Raw genomic sequence first — 13,309 nt, forward strand, 5'->3', positions numbered from 1 at the left:
CCGGAAGATTTCCGGGCTATGTATCACTATGGGAGCTGCAGAGCACAATGCCACAAGCTGTGACAGTGTGCTCTGCCTGCACAGACCCACAGAGAACAAAGCAAGGGCTTTGAAAAACCAGCAGAAGATATTGCCGATATGCCGGCAATCTCCTGCTTTGTTTACAGGTTGCCATAGAGACCATCGGCTTGCTTCTGTCTCTGTGGCAGGGAGAGCTTGGTGCTTGGCTGTGAGAGGACAGCTAGGTACCTGCTCTTACAGCAGAGATCAGAGAAAACCTCTGATCTCTGCTGTGTTAACCCTTTACATGCTGCAGTCTATGTGACTGCAGCATGTAAAGGGCTGTCACCATCGGACCCCCGGAATGTGATCAGGGGGTCCTGATGGGTCCCTGTGGAAGTCCCCTAAAGGGACAAAAAATAAATAAATAAAAATTAAAAAAAAAAAAAGTTTAAAAATTATAAAAAAAATAATAAAAACACTTGTCTCCCTTTACTTTGTAAAAAATAAAAATACAATCACACATGTGGTATCCATGCGTCGTAATGACCCAGAGAAGGAAGTTAATACATTATTTAACCCCTTAATGACATGGCCCCTTTTTTTCTTTTTTCCCCATTTCTTTTTTCCTCCCCCCTGTTTAAAAAAATCACAACTTGTCCCGCAAAAAACAAGCCCTTATACGGCCATGTCAATGGAAAAATGAAAAAGTTATGGCTCTTGAGACGCAACTGCAAAATTAGTTGAAATTCAATGATTAGACCATTTTAAAAAACCTGCCCTGGTGGGCACGACAGGGTGGTGGGAAACCCGCCACTCAAGGGGTTAAAAGCAGTTGTCTGCCCATTTTTCCGGGCTGGATTTGGTGTCCTGACCAGCCAAGAAGCAGAAACAGCCTGAGCAGCGCAGCTCCCCCATTGGCTTAAATGGAAGTGAAGCCGGCACTTCCTCCCCTGTACAATTACAACAACTTCCAGCCCGTTACACTGGAAAGCCGGCTGAATGATTAGCGGATGGACGGGGATCCCGAGCAGCAGGCAAAAAGGGGGCATCAGTGAAAAAATGGGCAGACAACCCCTTTAATCCCTCAAAGGTGGGGTCTCATGACGGGCCTTAGCTGTCATACAGTCTCCACACATGCGCACATTCACTTCTATAGGACCGCTGGAGATAGCCAACCACTGCCGGGGGGTCTGCATAATTGTTAAAACCGGTCACTCCCAGAGCCAAAACTTTACCTTTCTGTTAACAAAACTGTTTGAGGTTAGGTTTTTGCAGGACGACTTGTATTTTTTTTATTGGTTCCAGTCTGGGGGGTTAAAGACTTACTGATCACCTATTATTGCTGTCTTTTGGGGGGGGGGGGGGGCTGATTATCACTTTGTTTTTGTAAATATGTTTTCCCCCGGTGTTCACCTTTTGGAATAAGTAACAGGTTAGTCTTGCAGTACGGCTTGTTGGAATTCCAATAATGCCTTATATGTGTTGCTTTTTATGTGTACATTTTTTGGGGTTAAAAGTGGTTTTATCAGTACCTAAAAATTTTCTAGCTGCTGGGCTTGGTCTCCCCCTTGTCGGAGCGTCCTCCCTGGAGTTGCACTGGGAGCTGAGCTCGGTTACACTGTTAAGATTTACGTTTTTCTGTTTCAGTGTTGTCAAACCTGTTTCTATCCAGTTTGCTGCTCCTACTACCGTGTTTCCCTGAAAGTAGGCCCTACCCTAATAGTAAGATCTACTGGGTTTTCAGGGAGGCTTAAATTATAAGGCCTCCCCCAAAAATAAGGCCTAGCTAACATGCTCCCCATCTCCCCCCCCAAAAAAAGAAAATCCATACTCACCTGGTCCACAGCGTCCTGATGGTCTCCGGCGGCGCTGCGGCAAACTGCAGAGTCCTCCTCGTCTGCCATCTCAGCTCTGCTGTTTATGGGGCTTTGAATACCCCGCCCTCTAGCAAAGCGAGTGCTGTTACTGGCTGATCGAGCGCCAGCAGCCAATCACAGCCGGCGCTTGATCAGCCAATCACCCGTCACCAGCAAAGCTGAGATGGCAGACAGGGAGGACTCTGCAGTTTGCCGCAGCACCGCCGGGGACCATCGGGATTCCGCAAACCAGGTGGGCATAAGCCCCCTCCCCCTCGAAAATAAGACACTGTGCCTCTTTTGGGTCAAAAATTAATATGACATTGTCTTATTTTCGGGGAAACATGGTAGTTGCATCTCTACTGGCTAGCTTGGTGCCTGGGGGGAGGGGTATAGCCGGTGCGAGGAGCTAGCACTTTCTTTCCTTATTATCCGCCTCCTAGTGGCAGAAGCTATACTCGTGGTCCTCAGCTAAATCCCCTAAGAGACGAGAAAGAGAGAGATTTTATGTTAAGTACAAAAATCGTATTATTTTACCCCAGGCCCAACTGCTAACAATGTGATAAAACCCTTTATTATCGCCTCCTGTAATTTAGTGGGATTTCTCATTACTTCTCCTTTGTGTCTTTAACAGGAACCGCACGGCTGGCTGGTGGACCTCGTGAACAGGGTAAGTGGTGGAGGGCGGGTATCTAATACTGGCGCATAGAGAGTCCTATAGAGATCTGCAGAGACAGCTGGCGGGGGGCAGCCCTTCAGTTCACGGCACCCGGACCCCCACTGATGGACATGTCACTTTGGACATCTCATTAGTTTAAGAGCGCTGCTGCCATCTCTAGTTATACAACTGGAAACCCCATCTGTGAACGTCTGTAACGCAGGGACCCCATCAGCCTCATAGCAAGGCACACCAGGTTAATAGGCAGGACCCAGGTTTGTTTTGAGGGTGCTAGCTGGAAATGTGCGCGATAGAGCGGTCCCTTTACTGAGTGGGAAGTGTCCGGTTTGGAGTCCCGATTGATTTCATAGAGTTTCTCTTCTTTCTACAGTTTGGAGAACTTGGTGGCCTCACAGCCATTCAGGCCAAGCTGAACTCCGAGGACATAGAGCTTGCGGTAAATATATTCTGTACCTGTTCTTGATTCAGTCCTAATCTACTCTTGATACGAATACCTGAAGGAGCTCTTGGGAAACTTTATTTTTATTTTCCCACTGCGCATTTGGTATACAGAGAATATTGGGGCAGGTAACATGTTTGCCAATGCCTCCATTGATGAGAAGCTTCAGTCCCCCGTGAGCCGCAAGATCCTCCAGCAGACCGCAAGCCACCATATCTATTCTTTCCTATCAGACTGACTTTGCAGCTCACACAGGAATGAATGGAGGACGTTGCTTATTGTCCACACAAGATGCAGAAAAGTTCACAGCAAATGTAACGCAGGGTGCCGGGGGAGCGGACCGGCTCATCAGTGAAGGGGTCCAATAACTATATTATCTGCCCTAATATGAACTCTATGTTAACTACATTCTAAGATAAGTTTCCCGGAATGGCCCTTTAATTCCCCATTTATAAACTCTCTGCCTGCTCTCACGCTGTGTGAACAACCACACCCTGGCAGCGGCCGTGCAGATGGTGGTGGTCAGCGGGAAGCGGATGCGCAGGTGGGGGTGGTGGTCAGCGGGAAGCGGCCGCACTGGGGGTGGTCAGAAGGAAGCAGACAAGCGGGGGGGGGGGGGTCAACAGGAAGCGGCCGCGCAGATGGTGGTCAGCAGGAAGGGGGGGGGGGGTGTCAGTAGAAAGCGGCCGCACAGGTGGTGGTCAGAAGGAAGCGAACGCGCAGGTGGGGTAGCAGGAAGCGGCCACGCAGGTGAGGGGAGGGGGGCAGGGAGCGGTCCGCGCAGTTGTGGTGGTCAGCAGGAAGCGAGCACGTAGGTGGTGGTGGTGGTGGTCAGCAGGAAGCGGCTGCGCAGGGGGAGGGGCAGCAGGAAGTGGCCGCGCAGGTGGGGGGGGGCAGGCAGCAGGAAGCGGGCTCGCAGGTGGTGGTGGTCAGCAGGAAGCGGACACGTAGGTGGTCAGCAGGAAGCGGACACGTAGGTGGTGGGGGGGGGCAGCAGGAAGCGGAGGACGTGTGATGATCTGTTTGGTTGCAGGAATATTACTGACCTTCTGGCAGCTGTTGTGCTTTGTCTTGCTTCTTCCTGGATGCAGCTGAGGGACACGATGCCGTCTGCACCCCCGGGTTTATGTGTAGCATTACTATGCCAGCCGCAATATAAAGTGACTACCAGCGGCCGCAGCCGAGTTGACTCCTCACTGCTGCAGAAAAATGTATAGAAAATGTTTCCTCTTTCACAGAACATGATTTCTGTTTTCCCAACAGGAAGTGTCGGCGTTGGTTCAACCTCTTGGGGTGTGTGCAGAATACCTCAATTCCTCTACTGTGCAGGTAAGTGGATTAGTGCCTGCTTATTATATGATCAGTGTAACTGCTGATGATGATGATGATTACTGCTTGTGCCGGGGAAACCTTTAGGCCAGGCCCGCCTGCTCGGCCATGGGGCTTCTGGCATTGGGAGAAATGTGCCCTTTCTCATCTGTTGCATTGGGGGGATACCGTTGAAGCCCGCAGGTATAGCTACTGCCACTAGGAGGCGAACACTAAGCAAAAAAGTGTGTTAGCTCCTCCTAGCAGCTGTACCCCTCCATTTCTGGCTAAGTGTCTGTAGGAGGTAGACCTCGCCTTCCAGCAGTCCTCAGTTATTTCTTCCTAACTCTGGGAATACAGGGCTGGCATTAGACTCTCCCTGTTGCCCCACTGAGGAGGGCAAACAGATTGACATTAACCACTCTGTTGCTGGCTTGGGACGCAGAAAAGGAGGCACAGTAAACAGTAGTTTGACCCTGACCTGTCATTCCAAGTGGCCCCCACTTTGGAGCTCTCCATTCCCCTTAGAGGCAGGTGAGCACTGGGGCGGGTACTCAGAAACGTAAGTATTCTCTCCGGTGGGGTAAGCATTTTTACTTTTTCCCAACTTTTCCCTTTCTCCTTATACCAGCATCACCACCATTCAGCCAACAAGCCCCTTCCTCTAGCTTAGCACCCTAGTCCTACAACTGGACAGGTCAGCATACCACTTAAGGTGTGCCAGTGGACACTTTCATCCTCTTCTTCCTGTGCCCCCCCCCTTTGTCTTTGTGGGGCCACTACTAATTCCCCCACGAGGGGCCTCAAGGCATTAGCTTCGCCCGGGGTCTGCTCTCAGGGCTTCCTCCACTGGCCGGTCTCTCTGCTGGTGTGCTCTCAATGCAGTTTTGCACCGCGGACAGGCGGCTAAAGGGGGTTAATATCAGGGCCACAGGGCTGACTCCCTGCGGCCCCCTTTCCTTTACAGCACGGCGTTTGCTATGTACCTTGTGCATCATCCGCATATGAAATACCCCCACGAGTATAGTCAGTAGGACAGCCGTGGATGGTCATGGCACTTCTGGCCCTGGTTTCGACCTAGTATGGGGCACTTCCGGGTAGGGTGGGCATAGTCAGGGGAGGGATTCCAGTCCTCTCCATCCAATCAGGGTTTGCAGTGGCCAGGGGTAGGGCTTTGTGTCTCTCAGGTCCTTTTCTTCTAATACCCTTCTTGGCTCCAGAACTCTTTCCTATGATTGCCTGCCGCCCTCCTCTCTTCATGGAACCCGCCCTCAGTCCTTTGGCACCCTGTCTCCAGGGCTGAGGGCTCCAGGCAGGGCCCATCCAGAGCCGTCCGTTTTGTGTGCGCTTGCTATAGTACCAAATTTCCATGCGGAAAGTCTAAGCCTTCTACCCCAATGGTCTTCCATAGAGTTGGGCAGCTGGTGAACTACCTGCAAAGCGCCCCGCCCATCCAACCCCCGTCATCTGCCAAATCGGAATGGGCACACTCCCTTTCTTGGGCGGTATCAGGCCTTAATAAAGTGTCCACCACCATCATGGTCAACCTGGACCGCTCTTTCTGTCAACCGCCACCAAGCGTGTCTGACGATGATGATTTCGTTATGCACGAGCCTCCCAGTGGTAGGTCCTGGAAACGGGCTAGGCCTACTCGCTCAAGGCACTCTTCCAGCTCCTGTGCATCGGCATTCCTATCAGTTCCTCCGGGGGATCGGCGCATTCAGCGCTGTCTTCTGGACATGAAAGTCGCTCTAAGGGTGAACTTTTTGAGTCTCATTCAGATTCTGACCCGGACTGGGAACGGGGCTCAGCCCTGCTCCCTGGTCGATAGTCTGATAGTGACGGTGAAAGAGACCCTTTAGGTTAAGGATTAGCTGCCAACTTCGTCCGCGGAGCCCTTTTTTTTTCAGGCGCCCAAAAGTCTTCCCTTCCCATAAGGAGTTGGAAGATGTTTTAGCCCAGGAAAGGAACCTTCCCAACAAACGCTTTACCAATCCGGCAAGCACAGCTGCATGGAGGAGGTAACCCTTTCCAATCCATTTATTTTTTCTCATCCATTCTCCCCAGCTCCAAATAAATCGGAGCTGTGGAGAATGGATGAGAAAAAATACATTTCCCTGCACCCTCCTGAAATGACAGAGTTCAGGAGGGTACAGGTGCTCACTGTACCGTGGGGGGAGGGCCTGCTCACCTGTCCGGTCAGGTGGTACCCAGCGGTCACATGATCGCAGAGCCGGGAGACAGAAGGGAGAATGCGGAAGACGCCGGACAGGTAAGCAGGTCCCCCCATGGTGCAGGCTCCCGGCTCGGCATTCATGCGACCGCTGGGGGTCAAGTGACACCGGTGGTCACATGATCGCCGGCCGGAATCTCCTGCATTATATAGCGCTAATTGAGCGCTATGTAATGTGTAAAGGAGTGCAGATACACTTCTGCACTGGTCCTCATCGAGGACCCCCGAGAAGAAGGCAGAAAGGGATTTCCTTTCTGCCTTCTCCTAGGGAGTCCTCGATGAGGACCAGTGCAGAAGTGTATCTGCACCCGATGTGTCTGATGATCGGGTGCAGATGCACTCCTGCACTGCAGTGTCGGACCTGTCCTGACATCGGAGCTGGGGAGGGAAATTATGATGTCCGGGCAAACCCGACATTGGATTAGAAAGGGTTAATACTTTTGTTTTGATTCGTGTGCGCCTCCTAGTGGCAGTAGCTGTATCCAGGGTCTTCAGCTGTATTCCCCCCCCCCCCCTTCCCCCAGTGAACGAGATGAGAAAGAAATTTTACATTTTGGCGAACGAATCCAAGTGAAGATTGGTTCATTTGATCGTTGTGATGCGAACCCTTGTTGGTCAGGTGATTGCACCGTTTGCTCTGCCAGAGATCATTGTTGGCAGCAGGTCTCCTCATGTGACCCTAGGGTGTGTGACAGTGATGGAAGTGTGTAGGGACGGTCACAGGGGTGTAGGCGTGCCTCAATCCATGAATACGCAGCATGTTACTTATTCCCTCAGTATTTTGGCCCGTCCTGCGATGCCTTTTTATATTTTTGCACAATAAACGCTGCACATTTCTGCACGCAAAAGACAAAGAAGCGCCCGGTGATTGTGTGAGGACGATTGTGTGAGGACGATTGTGTGAGGACGATTGTGTGAGGACGATTGTGTGAGGACGATTGTGTGAGGACGATTGTGTGAGGACGATTGTGTGGGGACGATTGTGTGGGGACGATTGTGTGGGGACGATTGTGTGGGGACGATTGTGTGGGGACGATTGTGTGGGGACGATTGTGTGGGGACGATTGTGTGGGGACGATTGTGTGGGGACGATTGTGTGGGGACGATTGTGTGAGGACGATTGTGTGAGGACGATTGTGTGAGGACGATTGTGTGGGGACGATTGTGTGGGGACGATTGTGTGGGGACGATTGTGTGGGGACGATTGTGTGGGGACGATTGTGTGGGGACGATTGTGTGGGGACGATTGTGTGGGGACGATTGTGTGGGGACGATTGTGTGGGGACGATTGTGTGGGGACGATTGTGTGGGGACGATTGTGTGGGGACGATTGTGTGGGGACGATTGTGTGGGGACGATTGTGTGGGGACGATTGTGTGGGGACGATTGTGTGGGGACGATTGTGTGAGGACGATTGTGTGAGGACGATTGTGTGGGGACGCACGTTTCAGGCGTTTCTGTGTGTTCCCATTAACTGCTGTGGGCTGTTTAGGTCTGAAATACAGATTTTATTTTTTTTTCCACTCAAATGAAAATTGTGTTAATGTGTAAATGTGACTGAATCCACCGACATCCATGGGCTCTGGGTAATGCATAGTATGCGTGTGACTGAGCCCTCAGGCTTGTATTGCAGAATCTTCTCTTTATTTTTTTTAATTTTTTTGTGGACTTTCTTGTCTCTCCCACAAAACTGAGCGATTTAACGATACTTACGTGTTGGATGATATTTGAATGCACATTGTTTGTTCCCGTCAGCCAATGCTGGATCGAGTGATACACAAGATGATCAAGTACGTGCAGAACGTGGAAGAGAAGGATCTCAAGGACAAGGTGAGGGGATACACATAGATAGATGAGAGAGATGAGAGATGTGAGAGAGAGAGCTAGATGTGAGAGAGAGAGAGCTAGATGTGAGAGAGAGAGAGCTAGATGTGAGAGAGAGAGAGCTAGATGTGAGAGAGAGAGAGCTAGATGTGAGAGAGAGAGAGCTAGATGTGAGAGAGAGAGAGCTAGATGTGAGAGAGAGAGAGAGCTAGATGTGAGAGAGAGAGAGAGCTAGATGTGAGAGAGAGAGCTAGATGTGAGAGAGAGAGAGCTAGATGTGAGAGAGAGAGAGCTAGATGTGAGAGAGAGAGAGCTAGATGTGAGAGAGAGAGAGCTAGATGTGAGAGAGAGAGAGAGAGCTAGATGTGAGAGAGAGAGAGAGCTAGATGTGAGAGAGAGAGAGAGCTAGATGTGAGAGAGAGAGAGCTAGATGTGAGAGAGAGAGAGAGAGAGAGAGCTAGATGTGAGAGAGAGAGAGAGAGCTAGATGTGAGAGAGAGAGAGAGAGAGCTAGATGTGAGAGAGAGAGAGAGAGAGCTAGATGTGAGAGAGAGAGAGAGCTAGATGTGAGAGAGAGAGAGAGCTAGATGTGAGAGAGAGAGAGAGCTAGATGTGAGAGAGAGAGAGCTAGATGTGAGAGAGAGAGAGCTAGATGTGAGAGAGAGAGAGCTAGATGTGAGAGAGAGAGAGCTAGATGTGAGAGAGAGAGAGAGCTAGATGTGAGAGAGAGAGAGAGCTAGATGTGAGAGAGAGAGAGAGCTAGATGTGAGAGAGAGAGAGAGCTAGATGTGAGAGAGAGAGAGAGCTAGATGTGAGAGAGAGAGAGAGCTAGATGTGAGAGAGAGAGAGAGCTAGATGTGAGAGAGAGAGAGAGCTAGATGTGAGAGAGAGAGAGCTAGATGTGAGAGAGAGAGAGCTAGATGTGAGAGAGAGCTAGATGTGAGAGAGAGCTAGATGTGAGAGAGAGCTAGATGTGAGAGAGAGCTAGATGTGAGAGAGAGCTAGATGTGAGAGAGAGAGAGAGCTAGATGTGAGAGAGAGAGAGAGCTAGATGTGAGAGAGAGAGAGAGCTAGATGTGAGAGAGAGAGAGCTAGATGTGAGAGAGAGAGAGAGAGAGAGCTAGATGTGAGAGAGAGAGAGAGAGCTAGATGTGTGAGAGAGAGAGAGAGCTAGATGTGTGAGAGAGAGAGAGAGAGCTAGATGTGTGAGAGAGAGAGAGCTAGATGTGTGAGAGAGAGAGAGAGAGAGCTAGATGTGTGAGAGAGAGAGAGCTAGATGTGTGAGAGAGAGAGAGCTAGATGTGTGAGAGAGAGAGAGCTAGATGTGTGAGAGAGAGAGCTAGATGTGTGAGAGAGAGAGAGCTAGATGTGTGAGAGAGAGAGAGCTAGATGTGTGAGAGAGAGAGAGCTAGATGTGTGAGAGAGAGAGAGCTAGATGTGAGAGAGAGAGAGAGAGCTAGATGTGAGAGCTAGACGTGGGTTATACACGTGTCACTAGGACTAGTTTTCATTCAGTTCTTATCCACAGTCTTGTGTCAGTGAAGTGTAATGATTGTACAGTGATGATTTCTACAACTTTCTAATGTACTTTGTGCTTCAGTTCCCCACTGTTTTCAAGATCTCTGCTTGCTGTCAGTGCACGCTAAAACATTCCTAGGCCGGCTTTACACAAGCTTTTTATGGCTGTGTTTGTGCCCATGACATGGATGAGTGTCCCGGTCCAGCCGTGGGTCTACATGGGAACGTGATACATATATACCCGCGGTCAGACGGGGGCACCTGGCCGTATTACTGGTGCATAAATGCTTGTGTAACCCTGGCCTAATTTACATTCAGTGCCTGAATACGCCTCTTGAGCTGAAGCTGCTCACACAGCTGATGGTTTGTTACAGTGGATCACAGTAGGTACCAGTCATCAGCATGCAGATCAGAGCAGGCAAACGTTTGGGGTTTTTTTGCTGCCGCCATGTTTTGCTCACACATTACCAACACTGATACTTTGCATCAAACCCTCAGCTGTATTAGCAGACCTAGGCCAGCCTCGGATTTACTAATCCCGACTAATCGGCGGTGTAATCTTAGAACAGGCCGTCTGAAATGCATCACATTTCTCGCTGCTCACGCTGGACGCTAAATTTGGCGCATCTTTCAACACTTTTGTCTAACTTTACATCACATATTCGTTTACATAGTTCATGGCGATGCTTGCTGCATGGTACATTTATGCCCCTCCCCATTCCCATAAAGCTCCGCCCCCTTGTCAAGGAAGGTGCAGTGTAATATTTTTTTTTTTTATGCATTTGCTTCTATAATGGGTCTAAAACAGGATGCAACGGGGGGCAGATGTGCACCAGATTGTAGGTCTAGGAGCCGTCATACTGCTCAATCCGTTTTTCTATATTTTGGCAGTAAGCAGAGATCTAAATGTGAGGATACGGTCAACTAGAAAGGTCACAGGAGTTTTATCATCAGTGACTAAGGGTCCTTTTAGACGAGCTGATTCTCATTTGCAGGAGCGAGTGACGTCCCCGCTGGCTGTTCGCTCTCGTTCAGTATTGTTCAGATCAGAGCTGGGATGATGTAAACGGCCGGACTAGGCAGAGATATGGTGTTTGCATACTTAACGTTGACTTCTATGGGAGTTACAGAAGCCCTGATATTCCTATGGGACCCTAACTCACGATAGATTGTACTTCTAGGACCCCCACTTATCAGACCTGTATGCCATATCTTGTAGAGATGCCATAAGAGTCTGAGATGGGAATATCCCTATAAAGGGAACCAGTCCCGTCTCCACAGCACCAGTAACTGAGAAGTGTAGGGATTTTTCAATATTATGCATATGGAGCTTAAATGCAGCTTGTCACATCCCCACAGCACCATAAACTGTTACAGGGAGCCGGGTGATATATATATTTTTATACTCGCCCGCTCCCGCGATCCACCGGTGTCACCCGCTGAAGTAGGAGCATGACATGAAAATCCCGCGCATGCACTCTCCCACAGACTTTATAGGAGAGCATGCACATGGGATGCTGGAAAGAGTCAAATTTTTGGATCGCGGGCTGAATCCAGAGAGTGACGGCGCTGGATCACGGGAATGGACGAGTACAAGAAATAAATCACCCTGCTCCCTGTCGCGTCCCCCAACAGCACCATAGCTTAGTCTATAGCGCCGTGGGGACGTGACGGGTTCCCTTTAAGTGTCATCTGCCTTTTATTGAAAAACTGCTATACTTTTCAGTATAATTATCTTTACCAGAAGCGTTTGGCGATCCGGTCATTGCAGGTCACCTTCACTGCAGAGGTCTGCACCGCCTACGGGGGATGTGACTGCGGCGCTTGTTCTCGTATCGCAGCTGATGTGGTTTTATACACGCAACATAAGAAAAAGGGAATAAGCAAATTCCTGTAAGCCCAGAGGAAGTGAGGCCAGGACGGCCATTCCGGTTACTGTAGTCTGCGTCCTTCATTCCCATGTTTTTACTTAAAGCGACCCTCTGTTTCTGGATGATCAAAGATGGCTGCAGCGCCCCTCTGACTACCTGATGCACACACTGTATTAGTATGTATCGGTAGTCTGACACTACATGCTGATCTGATTGGCCACTGCTCTCAGGTGGGCAGCACTGGTTAGGTGTAGCGTCTTCCCCTCCTTCCTTCTGGTGGCCGGTCCACCGCTGCCTCCTCGGTCTAGCTTGGCCGGTGAAGGGTTAAGCAGGCCCTACCCCCTCCGCTGGGCGCCTACCTTGTACAACCTGATGGGGGTCATTCCCCTTCTTCCTCAGCACTCCGCAGCATTGCAGTAGGTGGCGCATCGCTCCTGACTTCACTTGAACAATGAACATCATCTTCTAGAGGCCGCGCTCAGGAGGCCGTGGAGCGGGTGGTAAACACTTCGCTGGGCCCTGTATTACTCCTCCCACAAAGAGGGTTTGAACTGGCGATCATCTGATTGTATGTACAGTGTACTGCAGTACTTCAGTATTGCAGTATACATCTTAGTTCAAGCCATGCTGCAGGCATAATGGGGAGACCTCCATGGCCACTCTGGGGGGACCTTAATGAGACCCTAGGTTCCCGTGACAAACGAGTGGCCATTCGGATGACAAAGCGAGCCCCTCCCTCTGTCAGGTCTTTTAAATGCTGCTTTCAGAACTCACAGCTTTCAAAAGGTTAACAATGGGGATTGGCGTTCTTTGATCCCTACCATTGCAGCAGTATATAGAGCAGGCTCCGCTTCATATAGTGACGCCTAACATCCATCGTACTTGTACAGCGAAAGTCGGGAAAGTGTTAACTGCTTGGGTTTTCAGTTCTGGGCTCTGGGAAAGCTGAGTGATAAGAGCTTTGCGCGGTACAATAGTGGCCTTATTATACATTCACAGGGTGGATGTAGGTCCTGTATTTACAGGCAGCGTTTGTTAGGGGTCAGTCATCGGCCATAACTCTTGTCTCTTCTCCCCCCACAGAGGCTGGTCAGCATCCCCGAGCTCCTCTCCGCCATTAAACTGCTCTGCATGCGCTTCCAGCCAGACCTGGTGAACGTGGTGGACGACCTCCGGCTGGACATCCTGCTCCGAATGCTCAAATCTCCGCACTTCAGCGCAAAAATGAATTCTCTGAAAGAAGTAAGTGACCCCTTCAACCCTCCCCCCACCACCACCCCCACAGACCCCACTGATAAGATTATGGTAATACATTGCTTACAGAGGTTTTCCTATATAAAATAATCCCCTATCCACAAGATCGCTGGGACCCCCAGGGTCCTGAGACTGGCACATCCTTAATGCCCCCTGTAAAGGGCACAGCGGTGCACATGCTTGGCCACCGCTCCATGCACTGCTATGGAACGGAGGGAGAATACCAGGCGCATCAAGCTCCTGCCCCCCAGGGTCCTGAGACTGGCACGTCCTAAATGCCCCCTGTAAAGGGCACAGTGATGCACATGCCTGACCACCGCTCCAT

The 13,309-nt window shown here is 50.3% G+C and overlaps 1 protein-coding gene across 2 annotated transcripts in view; it reads left to right on the forward strand.

Annotated features, from left to right (window-relative positions):
- The window catches only part of USP24 (ubiquitin specific peptidase 24), a 112,965-nt gene that overhangs the window by 34,552 nt on the left and 65,104 nt on the right, over positions 1 to 13,309 (forward strand). For both annotated transcript variants that reach the window (XM_066597884.1, XM_066597885.1), the window contains exons 6-10: positions 2,494 to 2,529; positions 2,909 to 2,974; positions 4,241 to 4,306; positions 8,274 to 8,348; positions 12,814 to 12,972. In XM_066597884.1, coding sequence (XP_066453981.1) covers positions 2,494 to 2,529; positions 2,909 to 2,974; positions 4,241 to 4,306; positions 8,274 to 8,348; positions 12,814 to 12,972 — 402 coding nt within the window. The remainder of the gene's footprint in view (positions 1 to 2,493; positions 2,530 to 2,908; positions 2,975 to 4,240; positions 4,307 to 8,273; positions 8,349 to 12,813; positions 12,973 to 13,309) is intronic.

The sequence above is a fragment of the Eleutherodactylus coqui genome, chromosome 3 (genome assembly GCF_035609145.1).
Source record: "Eleutherodactylus coqui strain aEleCoq1 chromosome 3, aEleCoq1.hap1, whole genome shotgun sequence".
In the NCBI taxonomy this organism is placed as follows: domain Eukaryota; kingdom Metazoa; phylum Chordata; class Amphibia; order Anura; family Eleutherodactylidae; genus Eleutherodactylus; species Eleutherodactylus coqui.